The sequence below is a fragment of the Gallus gallus genome, chromosome 2, assembly GCF_016699485.2.
Source record: "Gallus gallus isolate bGalGal1 chromosome 2, bGalGal1.mat.broiler.GRCg7b, whole genome shotgun sequence".
Classification (NCBI taxonomy): Eukaryota; Metazoa; Chordata; class Aves; order Galliformes; family Phasianidae; genus Gallus; species Gallus gallus.
Window position 1 is genome coordinate 148,783,279 of NC_052533.1, and position 13,844 is coordinate 148,797,122.

At 57.6% G+C, this 13,844-nt stretch overlaps 1 protein-coding gene across 1 annotated transcript in view; it reads right to left on the reverse strand.

The window, feature by feature from the left end:
* Window positions 1-4,159, reverse strand: part of ARHGAP39 (Rho GTPase activating protein 39) — an 85,465-nt gene extending 81,306 nt beyond the window's left edge. The window contains exon 1 of the mRNA XM_025148220.3: window positions 4,079-4,159. Within this exon, the coding sequence (XP_025003988.2) occupies window positions 4,079-4,089 (11 nt within the window). The 5' untranslated portion in view covers window positions 4,090-4,159. The remainder of the gene's footprint in view (window positions 1-4,078) is intronic.
* Between the last annotated feature and the right edge of the window lie 9,685 nt (window positions 4,160-13,844).

Sequence of the window (13,844 nt, forward strand, 5' to 3'; positions counted from 1 at the left end):
GCAAAAAAATGTGATAAAGAGGACAAAAATGGGCAAAAAATGGGACACAGAGAATGAAAACGGGCAAAAAAAAAGAGAGAAGGGGGAATAAAGATATAGAGGGTGAAAATGGGTAGGAAGGGGATGAAAATGGGCAAAAAAAGTGATAAAGAGGACAAAAAGGGGCAAAAAATGGGACGTAGAGAATGAAAATGGGCAAAAAATAAAGAGAGAAGGGGGAATAAAGATATAGAGGGTGAAAATGGGTAGGAAGGGGATAAAAACAGGCAAAAAAAGTGATAAAGAGAACAAAAATGGGCAAAAAATGGGACATAGAGAATGAAAATGGGCAAAAAAAAGAGAGAAGGGGGCATAAAGATATAGAGGGCGAAAATGGGTAGGAAGGGGATGAAAACAGGCAAAAAAAGTGATAAAGAGGACAAAAATGGGCAAAAAATGGGACACAGAGAATGAAAACGGGCAAAAAATAAAGAGAGAAGGGGGAATAAAGATATAGAGGGTGAAAATGGGTAGGAAGGGGATGAAAACGGGCAAAAAAAGTGATAAAGAGGACAAAAAGGGGCAAAAAATGGGACGTAGAGAATGAAAATGGGCAAAAAGAAAACCCCCAGGGATTGAGAGGATGGAAATGGGGGGGGGGGGGGGGGGGGGGGGGGATGAAAACGGGGCAAAAAAAGTGATAAAGAGGACAAAAATGGGCAAAAAATGGGACGTAGAGAATGAAAATGGGCAAAAAAAAAGCCCAAGGGATTGAGAGGATGGAAATGGAGGGGAAGGGATGAAAACGGGGCAAAGAAAGTGATAAAGAGGACAAAAACAGGCAAAAAATGGGATGTAGAGAATGAAAATGGGCAAAAAATGGGATGTAGAGAATGAAAATGGGCAAAAAGAAAACCCCAAGGGATTGAGAGGATGGAAATGGGGGGGAAGGGATGAAAATGGGGCAAAAAAAGTGATAAAGAGGACAAAAATGGGCAAAAAAATGGGACGTAGAGAATGAAAATGGGCAAAAAATGGGATGTAGAGAATGAAAATGGGCAAAAAGAAAAGCCCAAGGGATTGAGAGGATGGAAATGGGGGGGAAGGGATGAAAACGGGGCAAAAAAAGTGATAAAGAGGACAAAAATGGGCAAAAAATGGGATGTAGAGAATGAAAATGGGCAAAAAATGGGATGTAGAGAATGAAAATGGGCAAAAAATGGGATGTAGAGAATGAAAATGGGCAAAAAATGGGATGTAGAGAATGAAAATGGGCAAAAAGAAAACCCCCAGGGATTGAGAGGATGGAAATGGGGGGGGGGGGGGGGGAAAAGGGGGTACTGAGAGGCTGAAAGCGGGGGGAGAAGGAGGAGATGGAGGCGAGGGCCCGACTCACCTGCTGCTCTCGGGTGCCCCCCCGACCTCCCAGATTTCGCTGTTTCCACCATATGATTTTTCCCCCCCCCCCCCCCTCCCCCTTAATTTCCTTTCTTATTTTTTTTCCAGCGGTTTCATCATCCGACCCCCCCCTCCCCCCTCCCCTTTAAACCCCCCCCTTTAAACCTCCCCCCCCCCCAAAACCCAGCTGCACGTGCCAGGTGTGGAGGCGCGCGAGCAGCTGCGGGTTTCTAATCCGTAGAGGTCACCGTAGAGGGGGGTTGGGTTAAAACCGCAGTTGGGAAGGGAGGAAAAAAAACGCATTTAATAGAGAAATAAATACAACACCGAACCCCCCCCCCCCCCCCCCAAAAAAAAAAACAACACCACGTTGACCGAAATCATCGCCATCCACACCAACCTGCAGTTTTACAGCTCAGGAACGCAACAGAGAGGAGCAGCAAAGCGATGTGGAAGGGGGTGGGGGGGATGAATCAAACGGCTCCCGTTTGTTGCATGGGATGATTAAAGGACCCCCCCCCCCCCCAAAATGGCCATTTGTCCCCCCCCAGCTCTGAACCCCCCCCCCCACCCCCCCCACAATCCCAAAGTCCCCCACCCTGCTGTGCCCCCCCCTCCCTTACAGCCACACCTTGCAGCCGAGCGCTGGGCTGGAAGGGGAATGGGAATGGGGGGGGGGGACACCCTAAAATGTACATAGGGAGGGGGATGTGCCCCCCCAGAACACTCACAAGGAAATGGGGGGGGGGGGACACCCTAAAATGTACATAGAGAGGGGGATGTGCCCCCCCAGAACACTCACAAGGAAATGGGGGGGGACACCCTAAAATGTACATAGGGAGGCGGAGGCGCTCCCCCAGAACACTCACAAGGAAATGGGGGGGGGGGGACACCCTAAAATGTACATAGGGAGGGGGATGTGCCCCCCCAGAACACTCACAAGGAAATGGGGGGGGGGGGGGACACCCTAAAATGTACATAGGGAGGGGGATGTGCCCCCCCAGAACACTCACAAGGAAATGGGGGGGGGGGGGACACCCTAAAATGTACATAGGGAGGGGGAGGCGCTCCCCCCAGAACACTCACAAGGAAATGGGGGTGGGGGGGGTGGGGGGGTGTCCGGACCCCATAACACCCCCACAGGGTGAAGGGATGAGGCAGCACACCCCACAACTCTCATAGGGAGAGGGGAACAGCTGCCCCCCCCCCCCCCCTTTAAACCTCTATAGGGAACTGGGGAGGACCCAGCCCCCCCCCCCCCCCCCCCCCCAGCCACTATAGGAAGCAGGAATCAGCAGGAATCCATTCCCTTCTCCTCTCCCTCCCCATAGCCCCATAGCCCTATAGGGAGATAAGGGGAGATCCAAAGCCCTTTAAACCCTATAGGGAAATGGGGGGGGGGGGGGGGGGGGGGGCTTGGGAGAAGCCAGACCCCACAGAGAGCAAGGAGAGGCTGCTCAGCCCTCATCACCTCTACAGGGAGCCCCCCCCCCCCCCCCACAGAAGCACTATAGGGAGATGGGGGGGGTTGGATTCTCCCCACCCCCCCCACCCCCCAATAACTGCTACAATGAAATGCTCCATCTGAGGGGGGGGGGGGGGGGGGGGGGGGGGGCAGGTTGGATCCCACCTTTATGAGGTGGGATTATGAGGGGGTTGGAGGCACCCCCTCCCCCCCCCCCCCCCCCCCCACTCCCTATGGGGGGGATCCAGTCCCAAAATCCTCATTATGGAGCAATAAGGGAGGGATGCGCCCCCCCCCCACACCCCCCATACCACCCTCCACTAATAACCCCCATAGGGAACGTGAGGGGGGGGGGGGCATTCAATACCCCCCAGCCCTTAAAGATGGGCTCCAACCACCCCCATATCCTCCAGAGACAGCAGGGAGGGGGCATCCATCCCCCACCCCCCCCCCCCCAAAAACACCATACAGACACCGTTGGAGGGATGGGGGGGGGGGGGGGGGGAGAAAACTCCCTCATAACCCCTAAAAATGGGCTCCAACCCCCCCACATAACCCCTAAAAATGGGACAGAATCCCCCATAGAGAGCAAAGGGGTGGGGGGGGGGGGGGGGGTCCAACTCCCCCATGTAAAATTGAGGGTTTTGGGGGGGGGGGGGGGGGGGGGGGGGGTCCATCCTCCCCATATCAGCAAAAATGGGGGGGGGGGGGAGAGGGGGGATCCAACCACCATCCCCATGCAACAGGGTGGGGTTGGGATCCGCCCCCCCATCTCCGCATTCAATATGGGGGGGGGGGGGGGGGGCACAGGGTGGGGTTGGCACACAGCAGGTGCCACATAACCCCCCCCCCCCCCCCATTTAATTAACGCAATTAAGACAGAAACGGAGATGCGGAGGACCCCCCCCCCCCTCCCTTCCCCCCCCCATTAAAAAAAAGGGAATCGTTTGTTAAAATAAGGCTTCATAATAATTAATAAAGGGGGGGAGGAATCTGCATGCTGGTGGGGGGGGGGGAGGGCAAAGACCCCCCTTTATAAGGGGGGGCACCCCCAAATTATAACAGGGGACCCTCAGGGCATTGGGGGGGGGGGGGGCTCTGACCCCTCAAAGGCCTCAAGGAGGAACGGGGGGGGGGATGGGGGGGTCACAAACGGGGGGGTCCCCCCCCACAACCAGGCCTCACCCCCCCACCCCCCCCCCACCCCACCCCACCCTCCGCGGTGCCGCCGCTCACCTCTCCGCCATCTTCCCGCCGGCCCTACCGCTCCACGGTGGCCCCGGGGGGGCTTCTTCCTCTCCTGACCCCCATCGAGCCGAGCCGAGCCGTCACTCCCCTCCCCGGTCCCCCCCCCTCCCCGACCCCCCCCCCCGCCCCGTTCCCCCCAACACGGAAAAAAAAAAAAAAAAAAAAAGTAAAAAAAAAAATATATATATATATATATATTTTTTTTTTCCCCCTTTTAAAAAAAAAGAATAAATAAATAATTTAAACGCGGCGCAACGCGACAAAAAAAAAACCCCCGCCTCCTCTCCCCCCCACCGCCCGCCGCTGACTGAGCCCGGCGGCCCCGCCGCGTCCCGCCGTCACCAGCGACAACGGCGGCGCAGCCAATGGGGAGAGGGCTGAGGGGCGGGGCTTAGCGGTAGCCCCGCCCCCTTTTCCCGCACCGCCCGCCCGCGCGGTGGATGATGGGAGTTGTAGTTCCGAATGGGCGGCTGAGATTTTTCCCGATGGATTTTTTTTTTCTTTTTTGCTCGTTTTCCGCTTTTTTTTCACGCTTGGAACCCACGGCACGCGTGTCCCGCAACGTGACGTGCATGGATACGAGTGGACGCAGCGCATGCGGTGCACACCAGTGCTCGTAGACACAAGCAGAGGGCTCAGCGTACACAGATGCACGGCACCCGCGTGCACGTAGACACGCACCGGACTGTGTGCACATTGCACGCTATGCACACGCACGTGGGAACAGATACGGACACGTATGTGCGTGTGTCCACGCCGTGTGCCACGTGCATGCAGTCCTATGGGTGTGCGTGCACACGTATGAGCAACGGACACACACACACACGTGTGCCGGTGTGCAGTGTGTGCACATATGTGTGTATGTGCTGTGCGCACATACGTGTCCATGCATGCACTGCGCGCACAGCCCTATGGGTGTGTATGTGAACACGCATGCACACGCACATGCAGTCTGCACATACATGTGTGTGTGTCTACCACTCACGTGTGTGCACATGAACCCATAGGGCTGTGTGCACGTTGAACGCACGCACATACGTGCACATACGTGTTCACATACAGACCCGCAGGACCCTGCGCACGCTGCGTGTGCACGTACACACCTGTAAGGCGTACATACCTACTGCACACACATGCACACGTGTGCATATCACGCACATGAGTGCACGCAGACCCCCGTGGGCTGACGGACACATTACACGCCACGCACAGCCGCGCACATACGTGCACCCTGCACACACCTGCGCACGCACACACGCTCAAAGGACTCCCCGCACGTTGCACAGGCGTGTGCCAACGTGCACATACGTGTGCCCACACACACACATGCATGCGAACACGCGCTCTCAGGACCTCGCATGCGTTGCTCACAGCTCATCAGCTGCAGCACATGAACAGCCCCAGGAGGAGTGCATCGATCCGGGAGGCGGTGATGCGCTGCCACGTGGCCCCAACTCACATGGAGCCGTGTCCCCATGGCGGGGCGACGCGGCCCGGGGGGGGCGACCTCGGGGCTGTACCCCAAATGAGGGCAGCTGAAGTCTCCAGGGGGGGTCGGAGGGGACGATGTGGGAAAGGCTGTGGGTCAGAAGCCATCTGGTGGCGACTCGTGGGATCGTGGGATGGTTGGGGTGGGAAGGAACCGCGTGGGGTCGTGGGAGGGTTGGGGTTGGAAGGAACCCTACAGGAACATGGGATGGTTGGGGTTGGAAGGAATCACATGGGGTCATGGGATGGTTGGAAGGAACCCCACAGGAACATGGGATGGTTGGGGTTACAAGGAAACACATGGGGTCATGGGATGGTTGGAAGGAACCTCACAGGATCGTGGGATGGTTCGGGTTGGAAGGAATCCCACAGGAACATGGGATGGTTGGGGTTGGAAGGAATCAGATGGGGTCATGGGATGGTTGGAAGGAACCCCACAGGAACATGGGATGGTTGGGGTTGGAAGGAAGCGTGTGGGGTCGTGGGATGGTTGGAAGGAACCTCACAGGGTTGGGGGATGGTTGGGGTTGGAAGGAACCCCACAGGAACATGGGATGGTTGGGGTTGGAAGGAATCACATGGGGTCATGGGATGATTGGAAGGAACCCCACAGGGTTGGGGGATGGTTGGGGTTGGAAGGAACCCCACAGGAACGTGGGATGGTTGGGGTTGGAAGGAACCCTACAGGAACATGGGATGGTTGGAAGGAACCCCACAGGAACATGGGATGGTTGGGGTTGGAAGGAATCGTGTGGGGTCGTGAGATGGTTGGAAGGAACCCCACAGGGTTGGGGGATGGTTGGGGTTGGAGGGAACCCCACAGGAACATGGGATGGTTGGGGTTGGAAGGAACCCCACAGGAACATGGGATGGTTGGGGTTGGAAGGAATCATGTGGGGTCGTGGGATGGTTGGAAGGAATCCAACAGGGTCATGGGATGTTTGGGGTTGGAAGGAATCACATGGGGTTGTGGGATGGTTGGAAGGAACCCCACAGGAATGTGGGATGGTTGGGGTTGGAAGGAACCCTACAGGAATATGGGATGGTTGGGGTTGGAAGGAACCCCACAGGAATATGGGATGGTTGGAAGGAACCCCACAGGAACATGGGATGGTTGGGGTTGGAAGGAATCACATGGGGTCATGGGATGGTTGGAAGGAACCCCACAGGAACATGGGATGGTTGGGGTTGGAGGGAACCCCACAGGAACATGGGATGGTTGGGGTTACAAGGAAACACATGGGGTCATGGGATGGTTGGAAGGAACCTCACAGGGTCGTGGAATGGTTGGGAGGAACCTCTCAGGAACATGGGATGGTTGGGGTTGGAAGGAACCCCACAGGAACATGGGATGGTTGGGGTTGGAAGGAACCCCACAGGAACATGGGATGGTTGGAAGGAACCCCACAGGAACATGGGATGGTTGGGGTTGGAAGGAATCAGATGGGGTCGTGGGATGGTTGGAAGGAACCCCACAGGGTTGGGGGATGGTTGGAGTTGGAAGGAACCTCAAAGGAACATGGGATGGTTGGGGTTGGAAGGAATTGCATGGGGTCGTGGGATGGTTGGGGTTGAAGGAACCCCACAGGAACATGGGATGGTTGGGGTTGGAAGGAATCTCACGGGGTCAGGGGAGGGTTGGAAGGAATCCAACAGGGTCATGGGATGGTTGGGGTTGGAAGGAACCCCACAGGAACATGGGATGGTTGGGGTTGGAAGGAACCCCACAGGAACATGGGATGGTTGGGGTTGGAAAGAATTGCATGGGGTCATGGGATGGTTGGGGTTGGAAGGAATCAAGGGGTCATGGATGGTTGGAAGGAACCCCACAGGAACATGGGATGGTTGGGGTTGGAAGGAATCTCACGGGGTCATGGGATGGTTGGAAGGAACCCCACATGATTGGGGGATGGTTGGGGTTGGAAGGAACCCCACAGGAACATCGGATGGTTGGGGTTACAAGGAAACACATGGGGTCATGGGATGGTTGGAAGGAACCTCACAGGAACATGGGATGGTTGGGGTTGGAAGGAATCACATGGGGTCGTGGGATGGTTGGAAGGAACCCCACAGGATTGGGGGATGGTTGGGGTTGGAAGGAACCGCATGGGGTCGTGGGAGGGTTGGAAGGAACCCCACAGGAATATGGAATGGTTGGGGTTGGAAGGAACCCCACAGGGTCGTGGGATGGTTGGGGTTGGAAGGAATCCCACAGGAACATGGGATGGTTGGAAGGAACCCTACGGGAACATGGGATGGCTGGGGTTGGATGGAACCCCACAGGAACATGGGATGGTTGGGGTTGGAAGGAATCTCACGGGGTCAGGGGATGGTTGGAAGGAACCCCACAGGGTCGTGGGATGGTTGGGGTTGGAAGGAATTGCATGGGGTCATGGGATGGTAGGAAGGAACCCCACAGGAACATGGGATGGTTGGGGTTGGAAGGAACCCCACAGGAATGTGGGATGGTTGGGGTTGGAAGGAATCACATGGGGTCATGGGATGGTTGGAAGGAACCCCACAGGGTCGTGGGATGGTTGGGGTTGGATGGAACCCTACAGGAACATGGGATGGTTGGAAGGAACCCCACAGGAACATGGGATGGTTGGGGTTGGATGGAACCCCACAGGGTCATGGGATGGTTGGGGTTGGAAGGAACCCTACAGGAATATGGGATGGTTGGGAGGAACCCCACAGGGTTGGGGGATGGTTGGAAGGAACCCCACAGGAACATGGGATGGTTGGGGTTGAAAGGAAGCACGTGGGGTCATGGGGTGGTTGGAAGGAACCCCACAGGGTCGTGGGATGATTGGGGTTGGAAGGAACCCCACAGGAACATGGGATGGTTGGAAGGAACCCCACAGGAACATGGGATGGTTGGGGTTGGAAGGAATTCCATGGGGTCATGGGATGGTGGGGGTTGGAAGGAACCTCAAAGGAACACGAGATGGTTGGGGTTGGAAGGAACCCCACAGGGTCGAGGGATGGTTGGGGTTGGAAGGATCTTATAGAGATCCCATAGAGACCCCGTGGATCCCACTGGATCCCATACAGACCCCACAGAGACCCCATAGATTCCAATGGATCCCATAGAGATCCCACGGCGGCTCAATGTATCCCATAGAGATCCCATAGAGACCGCACAGAGACCCCATAGATCACACTGGATCCCATAGAGATCCCATAAAGCTCCCATAAATCCCAATGGATTCTATAGAGAGCCCATAGATCCCACTTGATCCCATACAGACCCCATAGAACCCAATGGATCCCATAAAGATCCCATAAAGACCCACTAGATCCAAAGGGATCCAATACAGATCCCATATAGACCCCATAGAACCCAATGGATCCCACAGAGATCCCATAGAGACCCCATAGATCTCACAGGATCCCATACCGATCCCAGAGGATCCCATACAGATCCCATAGAGATCCCATAGATCCCAATGGATCCCATAGAGCTCCCATAAAGCTCCCATAGATCCCACTGGATCCCATAGAGACCCCATAGATCCCACTGGATCCCATGGAGACCCCATAGAGATCCCATAGATCCCAATGGATCCCATAGAGACCCCATAGAGACCCCATAGATCCCACTGGATCCCGTAGAGACCCCATAGATCCCAATGGATCCCATAGAGACCCCACACAGATCCGTTCCCACAGCGCTGCTCTCATCCCTTTATTTCTCTCCTATGGATAAAATGAGGGGGGGGCACAAAAATGGGGGGGGATATGGGGGTATAAAGGGGGGGTTATGGGGGGGTATATGGGGGAACAAAGGGGGGGATATGGGGGTATAAAGGGGGGGGTATGGGGGGGTTATGGGGGGCACAAAGAGGAGGATATGGGGGTATAAAGGGGGGGATATGGGGGGCACAAAGGGGGGTTATGGGGGTACAATGGGGGGGTTATGGGGGGGTATATGGGGGCACAAAGGGGGGGATATGGGGGTATAAAGGGGGGGTTATGGGGGTATAAAGGGGGGGACATGGGGGGGTTATGGGGGGGTATATGGGGGCATAAAGGGGGATATGGAGTATAAAGGGGGGGATATGGGGGTATAAAGGGGGGATTATGGGGGGGTATATGGGGGGGTTATGAGGGGGTATATGGAGGCAGAAAGGGGGGGATATGGGGGTATAAAGGGGGGTTATGGGGGAGTATATGGGGGCAGAAAGGGGGGGATATGGGGGTTTAAAGGGGGGATGTGGGGGGTATATGGGGGCACGAAGGGGTGGATATGGGGGTATAATGGGGGCAGAAAGGGGGGGATATGGGGCTATAAAGAGGGGGACATGGGGGGGTCCATGGGGGCAGAAAGGGGAGGATATGGGGGTATAAAGAGGGGATTATGGGGGGTATATGGGGGCACAAAGGGGGGGATATGGGGGTATAATGGGGGGGTTATTGGGGAGGATATGGGGGTAGAAAGGGGGGGGATATGGGGGCATAAAGGGGGGGACATGGGGGGGTCCATGGGGGGTATATGGGGGCACAAAGGGGGGGATATATGGGGGCAGAAAGGGGGGGATATGGGGGGCACAAAGGGGGGGTATGGGGGGGTATATGGGGGCAGAAAGGGGGGGATATGGGGGTATAAAGGGGGGGCTTTGGGGTTATATGGGGTACAAAGGGGGGGATATGGGGGGGGGATATGGGGGGGTTATGGGGGGGATATGGGGGCACAGGGGGGGATATGGGGGTATAAAGGGGAATATGGGGGGGACGTGGGGGGCACTTGGGGGGCACAGATGGGGGGATCACAGATGGGGGGCACTTGGGGGTCAGAGCCGGGGACACTTGGGGGTCACAGAGTGGGGGGGGTCACAGGTGGGGGGCACTTGGGGGTCAGAGACGGAGACACTTGGGGGTCACAAGGGGACACTTGGGGGGCACTTGGGGGTCACGGGGGGCACTTGGGGGTCACAGAGTGGGGGGGTCACAGGTGGGGGGCACTTGGGGGTCAGAGACGGGGACACTTGGGGGTCGCAATGTGGGGGGGGGCATGGGGGGGCACTTGGGGGTCACAGAGTGGGGGGTTCACAAGTGGGGGGCACTTGGGGGTCAGATATGGGGGGCACTTGGGGGTCACAGTGTGGGGGGGTCCCGGGGGGCCACTTGTGGGTCAGGGCGGTGGGGGGTTGGGGGGCACTTGGGGGTCCCGGCCCGCCCCCCCCCACTTGTGGGGCGCACGCTGAGGGTGAGCGCTATGGGGAGATGATCGGAGCGGGCGGCCAACGCGGTCACAAAACCCAACGCAGACACCTCCTGGGGGGAGGATGTGGGGGGGACGCTGCCCCATAGGGAACACCTCTGCCCCATAGAGCACAGCTCTGCCCCATAGAGCACAGGACTGCCCCATAGAGCCCAGCTCTGACCCATAGAGCACAGCTCTGCCCCATAGGGAACACCTCTGCCCCATAGGGACCGCCACTGCCCCATAGGGACCACCTCTGCCCCATAGGGAACACCTCTGCCCCATAGAGCCCACCTCTGCCCCATAGAGCCCATAGAGCCCCATAGAGCCCAGCTCTGACCCATAGAGCACAGCTCTGCCCCATAGATCCCAGGACTGCCCCATAGAGCCCAGCTCTGACCCATAGATCCCACCTCCGACCCATAGATTCCAGCTCTGCCCCATAGATCCCACCTCTGCCCCATAGATCCCTGCTCTGCCCCATAGGGAGCACCTCTGCCCCATAGGGACCACATCTGCCCCATAGGGACCACCTCTGCCCCATAGGGACCACATCTGCCCCATAGGGACCACATCTGCCCCATAGATCCCAGCTCTGCCCCACAGGGAACACCTCTGCCCCATAGGGACCACATCTGCCCCATAGGGAACACCTCTGCCCCATAGGGACCACATCTGCCCCATAGGGAACACCTCTGCCCCATAGGGACCACCTCTGCCCCATAGATCCCACCTCTGCCCCATAGAGACCACGTCTGCCCCATAGATCCCACCTCTGCCCCATAGAGCCCACCTCTGCCCCATAGGGAACACCTCTGCCCCATAGGGACCGCCACTGCCACATAGGGAACACCTCTGCCCCATAGATCCCAGGACTGCCCCATAGAGCACAGCTCTGCCCCATAGATCCCAGGACTGCCCCATAGAGCCCAGCTCTGCCCCATAGATCCCACCTCTGCCCCATAGATCCCTGCTCTGCCCCATAGGGAGCACCTCTGCCCCATAGATTCCAGCTCTGCCCCATAGGGACCACATCTGCCCCATAGGGACCACATCTGCCCCATAGATTCCAGCTCTGCCCCATAGGGAACACCTCTGCCCCATAGAGCACAGCTCTGCCCCATAGATCCCAGCTCTGCCCCATAGAGCCCAACTTTGCCCCATAGATCCCAGCTCTGCCCCATAGAGCCCAACTATGCCCTATAGGGCCCAGCTCTGCCCCGTAGATCCCACCCCAATCCCAAACCCAATCCCATCCCAATCCCACACCAATCCCAATCCCAATCCTACCCCAACCCTAACCCCACGCCCACCCCAATCCCTCCCCAATCCCAATCCCAATCCCACCCCAACCCTAACCCCAATCCCTCCTTAATCCCACCCCAACCCCAATCCCACCCCAATCCCACCCCAACCCCACCCCAACCCCAATCCCACCCCAATCCCACCCAATTCTCACCCCAACCTCATCCCAACCCCAATCCCAATCCAACCCCAACCCCAACCCCAATCCCAACCCAAACCCCAACCCCAACCCCAATCCCTCCCCATTGTAACCCCAACCCCAATCCCAATCTCAACCCCAACCCCAATCCCACCCCAATCCCACCCCTAATCCCAACCCCAACCCCAATCCCACCCCATTCCCACCCCAATCCCAATCCCACCCCAACCCCAACCCCATTCCCACCCCAATCCCACCCCATTCCCACCCCAACCGCACCCCAACCCCAATCCCAATCCTACGCCAACCCCAACCCCATTCCCACCCCATTCCCACCCCAACCGCAATCCCAACCCCAACCCCAATCCCACCCAATCCCAACCCCAACCTCACCCCAACCCCAATCCCAATCCTACCCCAACCCCAATCCCACCCCAATCCCTCCCCATTGTAACCCCAACCCCAATCCCAATCTCAACCCCAACCCCAATCCCACCCCATTCCTACCTCAATCCCACCCCATTCCCACCCCAATCCCAATCCCACCACTACCCCAACCCCAATCCCACCCCAATCCCTCCCCATTGTAACCCCAACCCCAATCCCAATCCAATCCCAACCCCAACCCCATTCCCACCCCATTCCCACCCCAACCCCAATCCCACCCCATTCCCACCCCAACCTCACCCCAACCCCAATCCCACCCCAATCCCAATCCCAATCCCACCCCATTCCCACCCCAACCCCAACCCCATTCCCACCCCAATCCCACCCCATTCCCACCCCAACCGCACCCCAACCCCAACCCCAATCCAACCCCAACCCCAATCCCAATCCCACTCCATTCCCACCCCAACCGCAATCCCACCCAATCCCAACCCCAACCTCACCCCAACCCCAACCCCAACCCCAACCCCAATCCCACCCCATTCCCACCCCAATCCCACCCCAATCCCTCCCCATTGTAACCCCAACCCCAATCCCAATCTCAACCCCAACCCCAATCCCACCCCATTCCCACCTCAATCCCACCCCAATCCCAATCCAACCCCAACCCCAACCCCAATCCCAATCCCACCCCAATCCCACCCCAATCCCACCCCAATCCCATTCCCACCCCAACCCCAATCCCACCCCATTCCCACCCCAACCTCACCCCAACCCCAATCCCAATCCAACCCCAACCCCAATCCCAACCCCAATCCCAACCCCAACCCCATTCCCACCCCATTCCCACCCCAATCCCAATCCCACCACTACCTCAACCCCAATCCCACCCCAATCCCTCCCCATTGTAACCCCAACCCCAATCCCAATCTCAACCCCAATCCCAATCTCAACCCCAATCCCAATCCCATCCCCATCCCCATTCCCACCTCAATCCTACCCTAATCCCAATCCAACCCCAACCCCAACCCCATTACCACCCCATTCCCACCCCAACCCCAATCCCAACCCCATTCCCACCCCATTCCCACCCCATTCCCACCTCATTCCCACCTCAATCCCAACCCTAATCCCAACCCAAACCCCAACCCCATTCCCACCCCATTCCCACCTCATTCCCACCTCAATCCCAACCCTAATCCCAACCCAAACCCCAACCCCAATCCCAA